We start from the raw sequence: 14,633 nt of genomic DNA, 5'->3' as shown, positions 1-14,633 counted from the left end.
TATAGCGAGTACAGCATATAACGAGAACTCCGTTATACTGACGACTTTTTTCTGTCCCTTCAAAATTCCTATATTAAACTGTGTATCGTCCTTCGAGTACAGCGAGAACCCTATCACTGGCGCATCCGTTATTACGAGCGATTAAGCGCGTGCGATTTTTTCCGTTACCGATATTTATGCACCCCAGCGATGATACTGCATGCGATCGATTACCTTCGGCATCGTTTCCTCGCTATGTGCACTAGCGATTTCTCTCGTCGATGTCGGAGTCTATTAGTAATATCCGTCGACAGCTGTTCCGTAAAGAAAATTTGAAATGAAAGAGAACATATTTTCGTTATAAATGCATAAATAACGTGTCCGATAACGGTTGTTAACTCGTTAAAAATTAAGGCTGACTAAACGACCGCTTAATGTTGAGGCTAAATACTGCAATTAAGTACGAATGGGATACACCTCGAGATATGGCAGAGTGCTTAATTGATTTCATAGGTTAGTTTGTATTTTGTCGCGTCTGGTTAAATTACGGAAAGGCTATTATGAAAATGTATAGCGAGAAAGGTATAATTTCTCTACCGGCGCTTGAAGTGTGTTTTCATCATACGTATAGTACGGTTAAGTTAGGATACGTGACGCTGTTTGAATAAGAAAACTGAAACGTTTGCAACAAAATGCAATCGATCATCTTCGGTACCGTATAGTTTTCTCACTTTGTGCATTTGCGAGCTCTCACGTTGACATTCAAAGGCGATGTTGGAGTTGATTAGTAATACCCATCGACTGCTGTTCTCTGAAGAAAATTCGTAATGAATGAGTATAACACGTTTTCGTAATAAATGCGTAAATAACATGGCCGATAGCAGTTGTTAACTCGTATAAATAAAGACTGAATAAACGATATCTTAATTTTAGTGTTATATACGGAAATTACGTAAGAATGTCATACACCTCAAGATATGGCAGAGTACATCACTGATTTCAGAGGATATTTCATATCTTCTCGCGTCTAGTTACGGCTATTTACATGTAAACTTTTGGCAAGGAGGTGATTTCTCTACATGCATTTCAAATATGTTTTCATGATAGGCTACATATACGGTTAGGTTAGGTGACGCTGTTTTAAGAAGAAAGCCAAGGTGTTTGCCACAGAAATCTCTGGAGTGATACCGTATTTCTCCGAATCCAAGACTTGTTTTCTTCTCAGAATCTCATGCGAAAACTCAAGGGTTGTTACATTCGCGGCCTAACAGTAAGTTAATGGATACCACTGGCAACTACCGCGGTAACCACGCTGCTTCTTTTCACACGCGCACAGAGCTCATTGACAATAAACAACCGCCTCTTTACTACACACTGCTACCGGTTGTACAGTGTACAGTGCCTGTGTGTTTCTCAAATCTGCAGAAAGGCATCAAAACATGCGACCCTTCGAATTCTTAGAAAAGCCATGGCTACTCCGTGGCAGAGTCATAACGCGTCTATTGTACTTGACGCTTAGTAAAATTAAGGTTTATAGACAGCAGGAATATTTTCTGGATGGATAGTCGTATTGTAAAGATACGTGGAAAAGGTATTGCCAGCAAATTTTCAACGGGTTCTAGTTGATATTATGATGCCAATTTTAAGTTAATGTTTATTAAAAACTCGGAAATGTAGAATAATTGTGCAGCCGCAAGAAAATACGGCATAGGCCTAACTAAAGCCAATATTTGGCGTTAGCGTGAAGACAAACAGCTAAAAAGATGTGTACTGTACAAAAAATGCATTCAGTGGTCCGCAACAAGGACGTTTTAAAGAAGTCGATGAAATTGTGAGATATGTGCACGAAAAACACAAGGGTGGTTGGCCATACCGTGACGCAATAAACTCGTTCGTTGACTTTCAATGTTCATGATTAGGCCTATATATCGCTAGCCGTTGAATTTGGCTGTACCCGACAAGCGGGACGTGCGTGTAGCTGTAGCCGGTTATATCTGCCGCTGCGTAAAGTAACAGTTTTATAGACAGCAAGAATAATTTCCTGATGGATCATTGTATTGAAGAGAGACATGGAATAGGTATTGCCGGAACATTTTCAACGAGTTCTCTTCGGTATTATGATGCCAATGTTAAGTTAATGGTCCTTTAACCCGCGGAAATAAAGAATAATTGCGCAGCCGCAAAAAAATGAAATACGGCGTGACGAAAGTAAATATTCGGCATCTAAAAATAGTCTAAAATGCGTAGGCCTGTATGATTTTACAAACTTTTTTTGAGCCTGATTAAAATTTTTTGAAGGAAAAAGTGGGGTTCATCTTGGATTCGGAGAAATACGGAACTATATTTTTTCAGAATGAAATTACACATACACTTTCATGTAGTATCGGATTACGAAAAATAAGAAACAAGTAAGCCGTAGTATGGATATCATCTGCGGAAACGCAAGTTTTGAACAAACTGATTGCCGTTTCATACCGATTTTAAAGGGCATGAAGGGTTTTCTGACTTTTATACAAAAATCGGATATGACAATCCGTTATAGCGAGTAAATTTTTCGCTGTTATGAATTCTCGCTATAACGGACTTTTACTGTACCATTCTTTTCAAATTCTGAGCAATGTACAGACAAAACTCTTATTTTATATATATAGATATCCCTTTGTAAGTTATTCCAATCACTAACCCCCCTTCCTATAAACCAATATTTGCCCCAATTTGTCCTCTTGAATTCCTGCTTTATCTTCATATTGTGATCTTTTTTTACTTTGAAAGAAACCACTCAAACCTACTCATCTACCGATGTCATTCCACGCCATCTCTCCACTGACAACTCAAAACATACCACTTAGTCAAGCAGCTTATCTCCTTTCTCCCAAGTTTTCCAGCCCAAACTTTGCAACAGTTTTGTAAAGCTACTCTTTTGTCGGAAATCACCCAGAATTAATCAAGCTGCTTTTCTTTGGATTCTTTCCAGTTCTTGAATCAAGTAATCCTGGTGAGGGTCCCATATGTTAGAACCATACTCTACTTGGGGTCTTACCAAAGACTATATGCCCTATCCTTTACATCCTTGCTACACCCCCTAAATACCCTCATAACCATGTGCAGAGATCTGTACCCTAAATTTACAATCATACTTATGTGATTACCCCAATGAAGATCTTTCCTTATATTAACACCCAGGTACTCACAATGATCCCCAAAATGAACTTCCACCCATCAACACAGTAATTAAAACAGAGGACTTTTCCTATTTGTGAAACTCACAACCTGACTTTTAACACCGTTTATCATCATACAATTGCCTACTGTCCATCTCACAACATTATCAAAGTCATTTTGCAGTTGCACACAATATAGTAACTTATTTATTAGTCTGTATAGAATAACATCATCTGCAAACAGCCTTATCTCTGATACAACTTCCTTACAAAGGGAACGAAAGTCCATAATACTGCCTTGAGGATTTCCCCTCTTAATTTTTACAGGGAAAGATAAAGCTTCGCCCACTCTAATTCTCCGAGTTCTATTTTCAAGAAATACAGCCGCCCATTCAGTCACCCTTTTGTCTAGTCAAATTGCTCTCATTTTTCCCAGTAGTCTCTCATGAGCTACCCTATCAAATTCTTTAGATAGGTCAATCGCGATACAATCCAACTGACCTCCCGAACCCAGGATATCTGCTATATCTTGCTGGAATCCTACAAGTTAAGCTTCAGTGGAATAACCTTTCCTAAACCCAAATTGCCTTCTATCAAACTAGTCATTAATTTTGCAAACATGTCTAATATAATCAGAAAGAATGCTTTCCCAGAGTTTACATGCAATGGATGTCAAACTGACTGGCCTGTAATTTTCAGCTTTATGTCTATGACCCTTTCCTTTATACACAGGGGCTACTACAGCAACTCTCCATTTATTTGGTATAGCTCCTTCATGCAAACAATAATCAAATAAGTACAGGGAGAATATTTTAAGTGTTCCGACTTCTTTTCCCATGCAGTGGGAAGTCCCGAGCGAGTGCCATATGGCTTGTTCACTGCAGGGTTCACTGCAATGCGCAGCTGTTTAGCACTCTGTCGGTTAGTTAGAAAATATTGGACTTTTAAGGTGTGTTGTGAGGTTATTATCACGATGGTTAAATACACTATAGAGCAAAGAATATTTTTGTCGAGTGTTATTTGCACAAGAAGAAGAAACCAGTTAAAAGGTGCCTTCGAAAACTCCGTAAACAATTTCCCGGTGCGATAGTACCATCAAAACGTTACGTGCATCAGCTCGTTTACAAGTGGTGTAGTACTGGTTCCGTAAGCAATAAGAAAAAGAAGCGAAGGAGAACAGCTCTCACACAAGAGAGATTAGAAGATATACAGGCAAGACTCCAGGTCAGTCCATATAAGTCGTTTCGGAGATTAGCTCAGGAAAGTGGTATTTCACCTTCTTCAGCACGTAATGCAAGAAAATTGTTACGTTTACGATCTTATCGGACTCATTCAGTCCATAACATACTGCCTACAGATTTCAACGCAAGAATACGATTTTGCAATTGGCTAATAAATAGTGCCCAGGGCAGTGTTGTGGATCCGAAATATCTTTTTATGAGCGACGAAGCCTGGTTTCATTTGAGTGAATATGTCAATTCACAGAACAATAGAATCTGGGATACAGACAACCCACACATTTTACAGCCGAAACCTCTGCACGATGTGAAGGTGGGTGTGCGGTGCGCTATCAGTGCCCGACGAATTATTGGTCTGATATTTTTTCAGGACACAATTACTTCTGACCGTTATATACACAACATTCTGGAACGATTTTTTGCTGAACTGACTGAAGAAGAGCAGGATAGTGCAACGGCCTATACAGCGCGTAGCTCTATGCGACGGTTACGGGAAATGTTCGATGATAATCAGACCCTCAGTAAAGGCTTATGGCCCCCTCGTTTGCCTGATTTAAGCACATGTGATTTTTATCTATGGGGAAATCTTAACGGAAAAGTTTACAGGAATAATCCTCGAACTGCAGAAGAATTAAAAACTGAAATTAGGAACATTGTGCGTTCTATCGGTGTCCATGAACTACAAACTGTGTTTCGAAATCTCATTACAAGATGTGAAGCTTGCATTGCAGCTGAAAGAGATCACTTTCAGCATCGTCCGTAAATACTGGTGAGTTCAGTTCAGTTTAATTTCCTAGTTGATTTATTTGTTTATTCATTTACTTATTTGTCCAGAGCATCTACTTAGCCGGCAAGTTCAGTTTCGTTTAGTTTCTATAGGCGTAATCATGCTGCTTCTTTGAGCCGACTATGCCTGCTCGTCGTGGCGGGCACTGCGCTCGCTGTCTCCGCTTCCCAGCGTGCCTAATCCTTGGCACTCCGCTCTGTATTTTCCAATTAATCACCCTGTACTTCAGATATGGTGCTATATCTCAAGCCATTCCATCATCATCGTCATTTTACAGTTCCAGTTTCCCAGGTAATGTCGGCGAGCCTCTTCGATTCTGTCTTGTTGAGATAAGTTCTGTTGTTAATCATGTCCTCCTTTACAATGTCCATCCAGTGGGTTCTTGGTCTTCCCACCATCAGTTTCCCTGCTGCATGTCGCTCCAAGTTAACATATGCTGTCCTTGTTGGCCCCATCCTCATTACATGCCCAAACCACCTCAGTCTGGACATGCTGATCCGATCTAACAACGATGTCTCAATCCTAGCTTCCTTCCTAACCACATTATTCCTCAACTTGTCCAGTTTGGTTTTTTGAATTGTGGACCTGAGGAACTTCATCTCAGATACCTGCAACCTTGACGAGTCTTTCTTAGTGAAGGTGCAGGTTTCAATACCATAGGTTAAGATTGATATGAAGTACTGATTGAACATCACCAGCTTTGATTTTGCTGGTACTTTGGAATCCCAGAGGAGTGTTTGTACTTGCTGGTAAAAGTGAGAGCTCTTCTGCACTCTACTTGCCACCTCCTTTGTGGCTAGTGTATCTCAAGATATTACACTGCCGAGGTACGTAAAGATTTCCACACTTTCTAGTGGATGGTTTCCTAGCATGATGTTCGCTGGTCGTCCCTCTCTGTTTATTGCCATCACTACTGTTTTGAGTTCGCTTATCTTGAGATTGAACTCCTGGAACTTAATCTTTCATTGATTGAGTCTCAACTGTACTTTTTCCTCAGTTTCTCCCCAGATCGTAACATCATCAGCAAAGGCGATTGCATTTAGTTAACCAGAGGTTTTCTTGATGTTTTTCATTATGTCATCCATGATGGTGATAAACAACAATGGGGATAGTGTACTGCCTTGCTGGACTCCACTTGAATCAGGATGAATATCCATCACTCAATCGCACACAGCTGGTACAGTTCTCATACAGCATCTGAATTTTTCCTCACTAATACCTCTGGCCCATTCCTTTTTCTCAGGCATTCCCATACCTTCTCTCTTCCAATGCTATCAAATGCGTTCTCAATGTCAAGGAAATGAATAAACAGATCTTTGCCTTTTCCCCAATATTTTTTCCATTAACATACGGATACCGAAGATTAGGTCTGTTGTGGACCTGTCAGGCCTGAAGCCATACTATTCCTCTTCAAACTGTGGCTCTAAGATGACTTGCAATCTGCTCTCTAGGATTTTCTCAAGAATCTTAAGCCCATGAGAAAGGAGGGTTATTCCCCAGTAGTTGGTGCATTTCTGGCAATTTCCTTTCTTAAACAGAGGGATAATGACACCCTTGCTACAATCAATAGGTATCTTGCCATCTTTCCAAACTGCATTGAGCACTCTGTGTAGCCACTGTAAACCCTGGATCCTGCTGCTTTAATCATATCCCTGCTGACATCGATTCCTGGAGATTTCTCTTGTGGCATCTTCTTAAAGGCTGCTTCTGTTTCTGCCCATGTAATGGGAGGTACCTCTGTGCAGGTTTCAACAGCTGGTTCTTTTGTTCTCTGATCTGCTTCTATCCTGTTCAATAGGTGATCAAAATGATTCCTCAGAACCTCTCAGATGTCCTCTTCTTTCCGGGCCAGGTTTCCATTAGGATCTTCAATTGCTTTGATGGTTTCAACTGAATTCCTTTTGTTTTTGATCACTCTGAACAATAGTTTCATATTGCCTCTGCTGTCTTCCTTCAGTTTCTGAGTAAATTTCTCCCAGCACTTCATCTTCTCCTCTTCTACTAATCTTTTAACTCTCAATTTATTGCCCTGGTAAACTTGCTTCTGGTTTGGATTTCTTTCTATCTTGTTCTTTTGACCCATGTTCCTTTCCTTTATTGAGTATCTTACTCTCTCATTCCACCAGGGTATCTCTTTTTCCCTTACTCTCGCGCCTGTCTTCCCGCAAACCTCTATTGCTTCTTTTATCAAGGTGTTTTTAAATCTTGTCCACTCTACCTTACCACTCACCACTTCTTCCGTAGGCAGTTGTCCTCTCATACGGTCCTGATAGTCGGTTCTTTTTCCAATCTGTTGTAGTTCCCACATCTTAGGTAATTTCCTGGTTGTTACCTTTGGTACATTAATGTCTTTCAGATCTGCTACTAATAACCGGTGGTCGCTATTGAGGTTCACACTTGGAATCGCCTTGACATCAGTCACAAGTCTACTTCTTTATCTGTAATGACATAGTCAATGACCGTCTTGCTCTTTCCAACCCAGCTGCAACAGGTAATCTTGTGACTGACTCCTTTGTTGAACCAACTGTTTTTACTACCAAACAGTTTCTTATGCAGAAGTCTAGGAGATGTTCAACTTCTGAATTCCTTCTCCCATAGCCATGTGGCCCCATCACCTTCTCATAGCCATTTCTGTCTGTCCCGAGCTATGCGTTGTGGTCCCCGATGACGATTGCCTTCTCTTCACTGATGATCTCTTCTAGGTCTTCGAGAAACTTGTTCTTTTCATCTTGATTGCAACCCGGTGGAAGGGCATACACTTACACCAGTGTCAGCTTCTCTTTCCCAAGGTGAACTGTTACCTTAATTATCCTCTCATTGACGTACTGGATCTCTCTAATACTATCTAACTCTTTAGACAATATCAATCCTACTCCATTTCTTATCTCTCTGTTGTTACCATTCCAGTAGAGGGTATAGTTTTTCTTCAACTCTTTCTTCCCTTTACTTTTCCATTTCATTTCACTCAGTCCTAGGATTGATATTTTCCTTCTCTCCATGATATCCACTAACTCTTCACATTTCCCAGTCAAACTCAGTACACTGATTGTTTCTATTCAAGTGTGTTGTCTTCTCCAGAGTTGTTGGACAATCGCAAGGCTTGGCCTATCATCAGGCTGTAAGCCATCATACCTGGAGTGGGTCTGCGGGTGCTGTTGTCTACTCCGAGTTCTTTGTTTGCATCCAAGGCTCATATAAGTGTTGAAAGCGATTGCAGTTACTCTCCAACTGACTAGCTAGGCCTAACATTAGAAGACTTTCTGTCAGGGTTATCTCCCATAGCCTTAAGTACTCCCCCTGCCACACCTGCAAGGCAGCAGCTTCACGTTGAATCTGTGTGTCATTTCCTACACAATGACTTCAACAAGCCCCCTAAGGGTGAACTCCTCTGCCTATAGGCATTGGTTCTCCCTCAGTTTCTCAGGTTTGGTAACACCTGTCCAACCCCCGACCAGACAGTCGGAGGTAGTACCATCTACTCTCGCATACAGCAGGATGTACCTCACCTGACCAATGATAAACAATAATGGGGATAGTGCACTGCCTTGCTAAACTCCACTTTCGGTCTTGAACCAGGATGAATGTCCATCACCCAATCGCACACAGCTGGTAGAGTTCTCATACAGCATCTGAACTTTCCTCACCAGTCCCTCTGGCACATTCCTTTTTCTCAGGCATTCACATATCTTCTCTCTTGCAATGCTGTCATATGCCTTTTCAATGTGAAGGAAAACCATAAACAGATCTTTGCCATTGTCTTTAGCATATCCTGAGAAATCTTATCAATTCCAGCTGCTTTTCTAGTTCTCAACTTTTGTATCTTACTGTAAATGTCATTGTTGACATAGGTAAATTTTAATACTTCTTTAGTATTAGTCATCTCCTCTATCTGGACATTATCCTTGTGACCAACAATCTTTACATACTGCTGACTGAATACTTCTGCCTTTTGAAGATCCTCTCATACACATTCCCATTCTTCATTAATGCTTCCTATAATGTCTTTCTTGGGTTAATGGCTTTATTGGTTTTTTAAGGAGGCCAAACATTAATCATCACTATCAGACTACTGTAATAGGTCAGAAAAATCCGCTCACCTTCATGAGACTGACTTACTTGGTACTATCACAAAGATGAGAAAATATGAAACAGTATCAAACACCAAGTATAGTACAACAACTTACCTCTCATTTGTAGGATCAAATTTAAATTTCTTTTCAAAAGCTTTGTTTGAAAGTTTGATAGTGGGCAGATTTTGAAATTCTACTGTTTCTCCACAAAGTCCATCCTCTCCATAACGCAACTGGATAAGTTGTCCAACAGAGTTACGTACAGTACCATCATAGTGGACCATTACAGACTCCATAGCTTTGATCAGACGTCGCTGGATATAACCTGCAAATCAATATACAAGTATGAAACTCTGGAAATGATCAATTATGGGATACAATGCAAAATAATATACAGCATTATGAAGAAACTATCCAATATATTAATATTGTTAAAACCTAATTTCAAAATGCTGTAATTATATGAATAATTTTAAATTAAGAGAGGGGGGGGGGGGGAACAAGTATTTTTCCCAAGCCTCAACAAGTTGAAAGGAGATTGGAAATCTATATGAAAGGGAGTTGGACAGTACCAGTGAAGACGTTCTGAAGTAAACTGAAGTATCCTTCTCTCATAACAGCACTTAAGGAAGGGAATGGCTGGATGAATAATCAGTAGTTCCTTTCAATTCTGAATCCTCTCCAGTTTTTTTTTTCTTTTTTTTTTAAGCCCACTGGCATACAAATTTGAATATGTTGAGCATGCATATACATACTTTTTTAAATTTTTTTTTCATGAAAGATACAGTTTTACACTCCTTAGTTTCATACACATGTAATCCACAATGTACTGAATTTTTATCATACCTGTGTTTGACGCGATGATGAAGTGCAACCTGGAAGTATGGAAGTTGAAGGAGAAAAGCATACAAGAAGAATTTCAAAGGGAAATAATACCCTTGGTACCCAGGACGGAGGTGGGGAATGTTGTAGATGAATGGAAAAGATTTAAGGAAGCACTGGTTGGATGTGCAGAAAAGGTATGTGGTAGAACATCAGGAAATGTAAAAGACAAAGAGACACACTGGTGGAATGATAGGGTAAAGATTAAAGTGAAGGAAAAGAAAATGGCATGGAAAGCATGGAAAACATCAAAGGCCGAATTCATAGTCAGCACTTACACATAAGTGGAACCCTTAAGTAATAAGGGATCACTTATAATAAGTATTCACTTATATGAGTTTACGTTTCATAGACAGCCCTTAAAGAGCACACTCATTGATACAGTTAGTATCACTGGAGATGTGGCAATGCAGTATATTATGCCCATGCTTTCTGGATCATGCAGTTCTGGCTACCGAATAGTGGAATGACCTATTGTGCTTTGTTTATCGAAGGACATCGCACAACCACGCGCGTAATATTTGAGGTTAACAGATTGTCTATATTGTATTTGGTTACCAGAATGGATAACAAAACAGCGAGCTGAGACGACACCTGCAAGAACTTGCACATAATATAGAACGAGCAGACCGATGCAGTTTCTCATCAGAATATGAATGACATGGGAAAAACTTGTTGTGGACAATGCAAACTACGAAAATGCCCAGAGTCTAATTTTCTTCTTAATATTTTTATAGTTATCCAGGTACTCGAACTATACAAATATTCATCGAAATGTAGAATATCTACCCTTACAACGCTTTTAATGATTTGACAAGTATATCCGTAGCCGTTATGTTGTAATAGGCCTAATTACTTCCCCAATAAAATGCAAATTGTATGTTTTGATGTGTGACACAATAATTTCAGAAACTTCTGATATAATCCAGCAAACGATTCGTTGACTAACCTGATATAATAAGCACAGATCAACCTTAAAATAAATGGTGGTAGTGCAACACATTCATTTTTCTTATAACTCGGTACAGTTCTTTACTATTCCATAGGCCTACAGTCTTGATAACTTATCAACTTGTAACATGTTTCCAATTAATTAAGCGAAATGCCGGTAATGATGATGGTGATGATAATAACAATAATAATAACCTGAAATTAAGAGGTGGCATAAAATCTCAAAACAATATCTTCATTAATGGTGAGATAGTGAGTCTTCTAGAGGTTATGTTCACTCTCTCAATCAAAGGAACAAGAATATTCATAACTCTCACTTTACTAAAACGAAACCTTCATTAAATTGTTGGTCACATTACATTTCGACAGGATTTTCAATCTATACTGTGTGCACGGAAAGCATTCTGTGAAGGAAATGCAACATATTCAGCAAAATCATTATCCTCCATCTTGCTGCAACATAAGTGAGACACTTAAGTGTGTGTGGGAGGTCCACTTATAGCAATAAGTGGGACACTTAAGTAGGTAATATGAAATGAAACCTGGCTTATAAGGGGCACTTATATATAAGTGCTATCTATGAATTCGGCCCTAAGACTGAAGAAAGTAGAAGAAAATATGTGGAGGCAAAGAATTTGGCCAAGAAAGTAGTGGAGGAAGAAAAGCTGGGCCTTATTCACACAGAAATTGAGAGATGATGTGTAGGGCAGCAAGAAATTACTGTATGGTATCTTAAGAAACAAAAAGAGAGATCAAGTAAACACCAGATTTGTGAAGGATGAAGGTGGCATAATACTAACAAAGCCAGAAGAAATAAGAAATAGATGGAGAGAATAATTTCAGAAGCTGCTGAACATAAGAACTGATAACAGTCATTCAATGGACGACCAGGAAAGGCAATTAGTTGATGAAGAAATGGATAAAGAAATTACAATGAATGAAATTGAAATGGCAGTAAGAAAGATGAAGAATGGAAAAACTGCTGGAATAGATGAAATTTCAGTGGAGATGATAAAGGCAGCTGGAGCTGTAGGCTTGCAGTGGACATGTCAGGTTCTCAGGAATGTCTGGGAGAATAAGGAGGTCCCTGAGGATTGGCAAGAAGGAATAATCATCCCAATTTTCAAGAAAGGAGATAAAAAAAGTTTTGAAGAACTACAGGGAAATTACTCTAATATCCCATGTTGCTAAGATAATGGAAAGGATACTGGAAAGTAGAATAAGATTGAGGGTTGAGAATCAGATACAGGAAAATCAGTTTGGTTTCAGAAGTGGAAGGTCAACAATAGAGCCCATTTTTATTAAGAGACAACTAATGGAAAAGCAATGGGAGTACAGGAATGATATGGTGATGACATTGACATTGAAATGGCATATGACAGTGTCCCCAGGACTGAAATTTGGGACAGTCTGGTGCAAAAAGGAATTGGACAGGGATTAATAAAAATGATCATAGCATTGTATAAGGAGTGTTGTAGTTGCGTGTAAACACAAGTTGGCAGGACAAGTTGGTTCAAAATAACTAGAGTAGAACGCAGCCCAGAAGGTGGTTTGAACAGGGTTGCGCAGTAACATTTGCGCGCTTTGTAGTATAACGTGCCTTCCGCTGAGCCAATAGAATCATTTCAGTAAGAGGTGCCTGTTTGTGCGGGTCACGAGTGAATGTTTCGAGTATTATTTGTAAATATCATAATCAACGAATTTAGGGAACTATTTGCGTGTGTACGATAGATCCAGGAAGAGCAATAAGACAAGTATTCCGTCGACAAGCGAGGGAAATAGTATTTTAAGTGTATTTGTATTTTGTAAGCATGCAGCAGCAGGCGTTCATAGGCGGAGAAGGTGAGGAACGCCATGTTGTCACGCTTCAAAAGAAGACAGCACTCGCGTGCGGTATCGGCCTGCGAACAATACAGAGGATAAAACAAGCTTCGGAAATAAAAATAATGCGGTGTTCAGGTCGCCAGAGAAGAACCCTTAGAGGAAGAAGCCAGTAACAGTCCTCGATGATTTCAATAAAAATGTTCTGCATACAACAATATTTGATATGTATAAAAACGGCGAATATCCTAAGGCATTGAAACTGGACCGTCCATTTACCTTCGTTAATATCTCGAAAATTTCCCTCAACACTTTCTCGGCGTTTTGATGTTAAAAATTAATTTGGACTTTCATGAAACTTTTAAGCCCACAAAATTATAGGTCGTTGCTTTGGAATTAAAGATATAACTGGACGAAAAAATGTTTACACATACATGCTGTTATGAGTAGGCAAATTGGCATCACTGCACCTCATACTTCTGTCTCTATCCGCGCAACGAAACCGCCTTCCGGGCTGCGTTCTACTCTAGTGGGCTGAGATAGGGAAGTGTTCTATCACCAATCCTGTTTACAATAGTAATGGATGACATCATGATAACAGCAAAAGCAGCATATGGAGGAAGAGAAATGAACATGATGTTATTTGCAGATGATATTGTGATTTGGGGAGAAGACGACAGGAAGGTTCAAGGACAGTTGAATGTGGTGAATGGGAAGATCGAAGAATGTGGATTGAAAATAAGTGTAGAAAAGAGTAAAACTCTTGTTATGACTAGAGGGGAGAAAGAAGGAAAAGGTCAGATTAGACTTGCAGACAAGCCCCTCGAACTAGTGGAAATGTTCAAACACCTGGGGAGTGAATTAATGGAGAATGCTCGACTGGATGCTGAGATTAATAAGAGGACTCAAGCTGGAAGTTGTTTCTATCATGGTGTAAGAAACATGTTATGGAACAAAGATGTGCCAATGGAAGCAAAGAATACTATGTACAAGATGTATTACGTACCCATAACAACTTACGGAGCAGAAACTTGGACAATGACAAAAAAGGATGAGAGTCAAATACAGGCAGCCGAAATGAAGTTCTTGAGGAGTATGATACAGAAGAGTAGAAGAGACAAAATAAGGAATGAAAATATCCGGAAAGAAATTGGAGTGGAAAAAATGAATGACAGAATAGAGAAGAGCCGACTAAGATGGTTTGGGCACATAAAGCGAATGAGCGACGAAAAAATGCCAAAAATAAGGTGATAGAAATGCAAATTCAAAGAAGGAGAGGGCGTGGACGACCATGACTGAGATAGAAGGATACAATCCAACGCAGTATTATAGAAAGAAACCTGAACTGGGAACAGTGTTGGAGGAGGAGTGGTGGAAAGACCGAAGAAAGTGGAGAGGAACCATATTTGCCCCTACCCGGCTACAGCTGGATAAAGGAAAATGATGACGACGATTATGATGATGTTGATGATGAATCAGCTATGTGGGAAACGATAAAGAAAGGAACGTGATTGTAGCGGGTGATCTCAATTTACCAAATGTCAATTGGGAAGGTAATGCGAACGACAGGAAGCATGAACAAAAAATGGTAAATAAGTTAATAAGGGAAGGGCATCTGATCCAGAACGTGACGGAACCAACTAGAGGGAAGAATATTCTGGATGTGGTGCTGATACAACCAGATGAGCTCTATACAGAAACTGAAGTAATAGATGGTATTAGTGATCACGAAGCTGTTTTTGTC

The 14,633-nt window shown here is 39.7% G+C and overlaps 1 protein-coding gene across 1 annotated transcript in view; it reads right to left on the bottom strand.

Annotated features, from left to right (window-relative positions):
* Polr2A (RNA polymerase II subunit RpII215) overlaps window positions 1-14,633 on the bottom strand; it is a 364,959-nt gene that overhangs the window by 144,653 nt on the left and 205,673 nt on the right. Inside the window, exon 16 of the mRNA XM_067137935.2 lies at window positions 9,350-9,560. Within this exon, the coding sequence (XP_066994036.1) occupies window positions 9,350-9,560 (211 nt within the window). The remainder of the gene's footprint in view (window positions 1-9,349; window positions 9,561-14,633) is intronic.

Source organism: Anabrus simplex, chromosome 1, assembly GCF_040414725.1.
Source record: "Anabrus simplex isolate iqAnaSimp1 chromosome 1, ASM4041472v1, whole genome shotgun sequence".
In the NCBI taxonomy this organism is placed as follows: domain Eukaryota; kingdom Metazoa; phylum Arthropoda; class Insecta; order Orthoptera; family Tettigoniidae; genus Anabrus; species Anabrus simplex.
The sequence above is the reverse complement of the archived record's forward strand: the minus strand, read 5'-3'. Positions and strand labels throughout refer to the sequence as shown.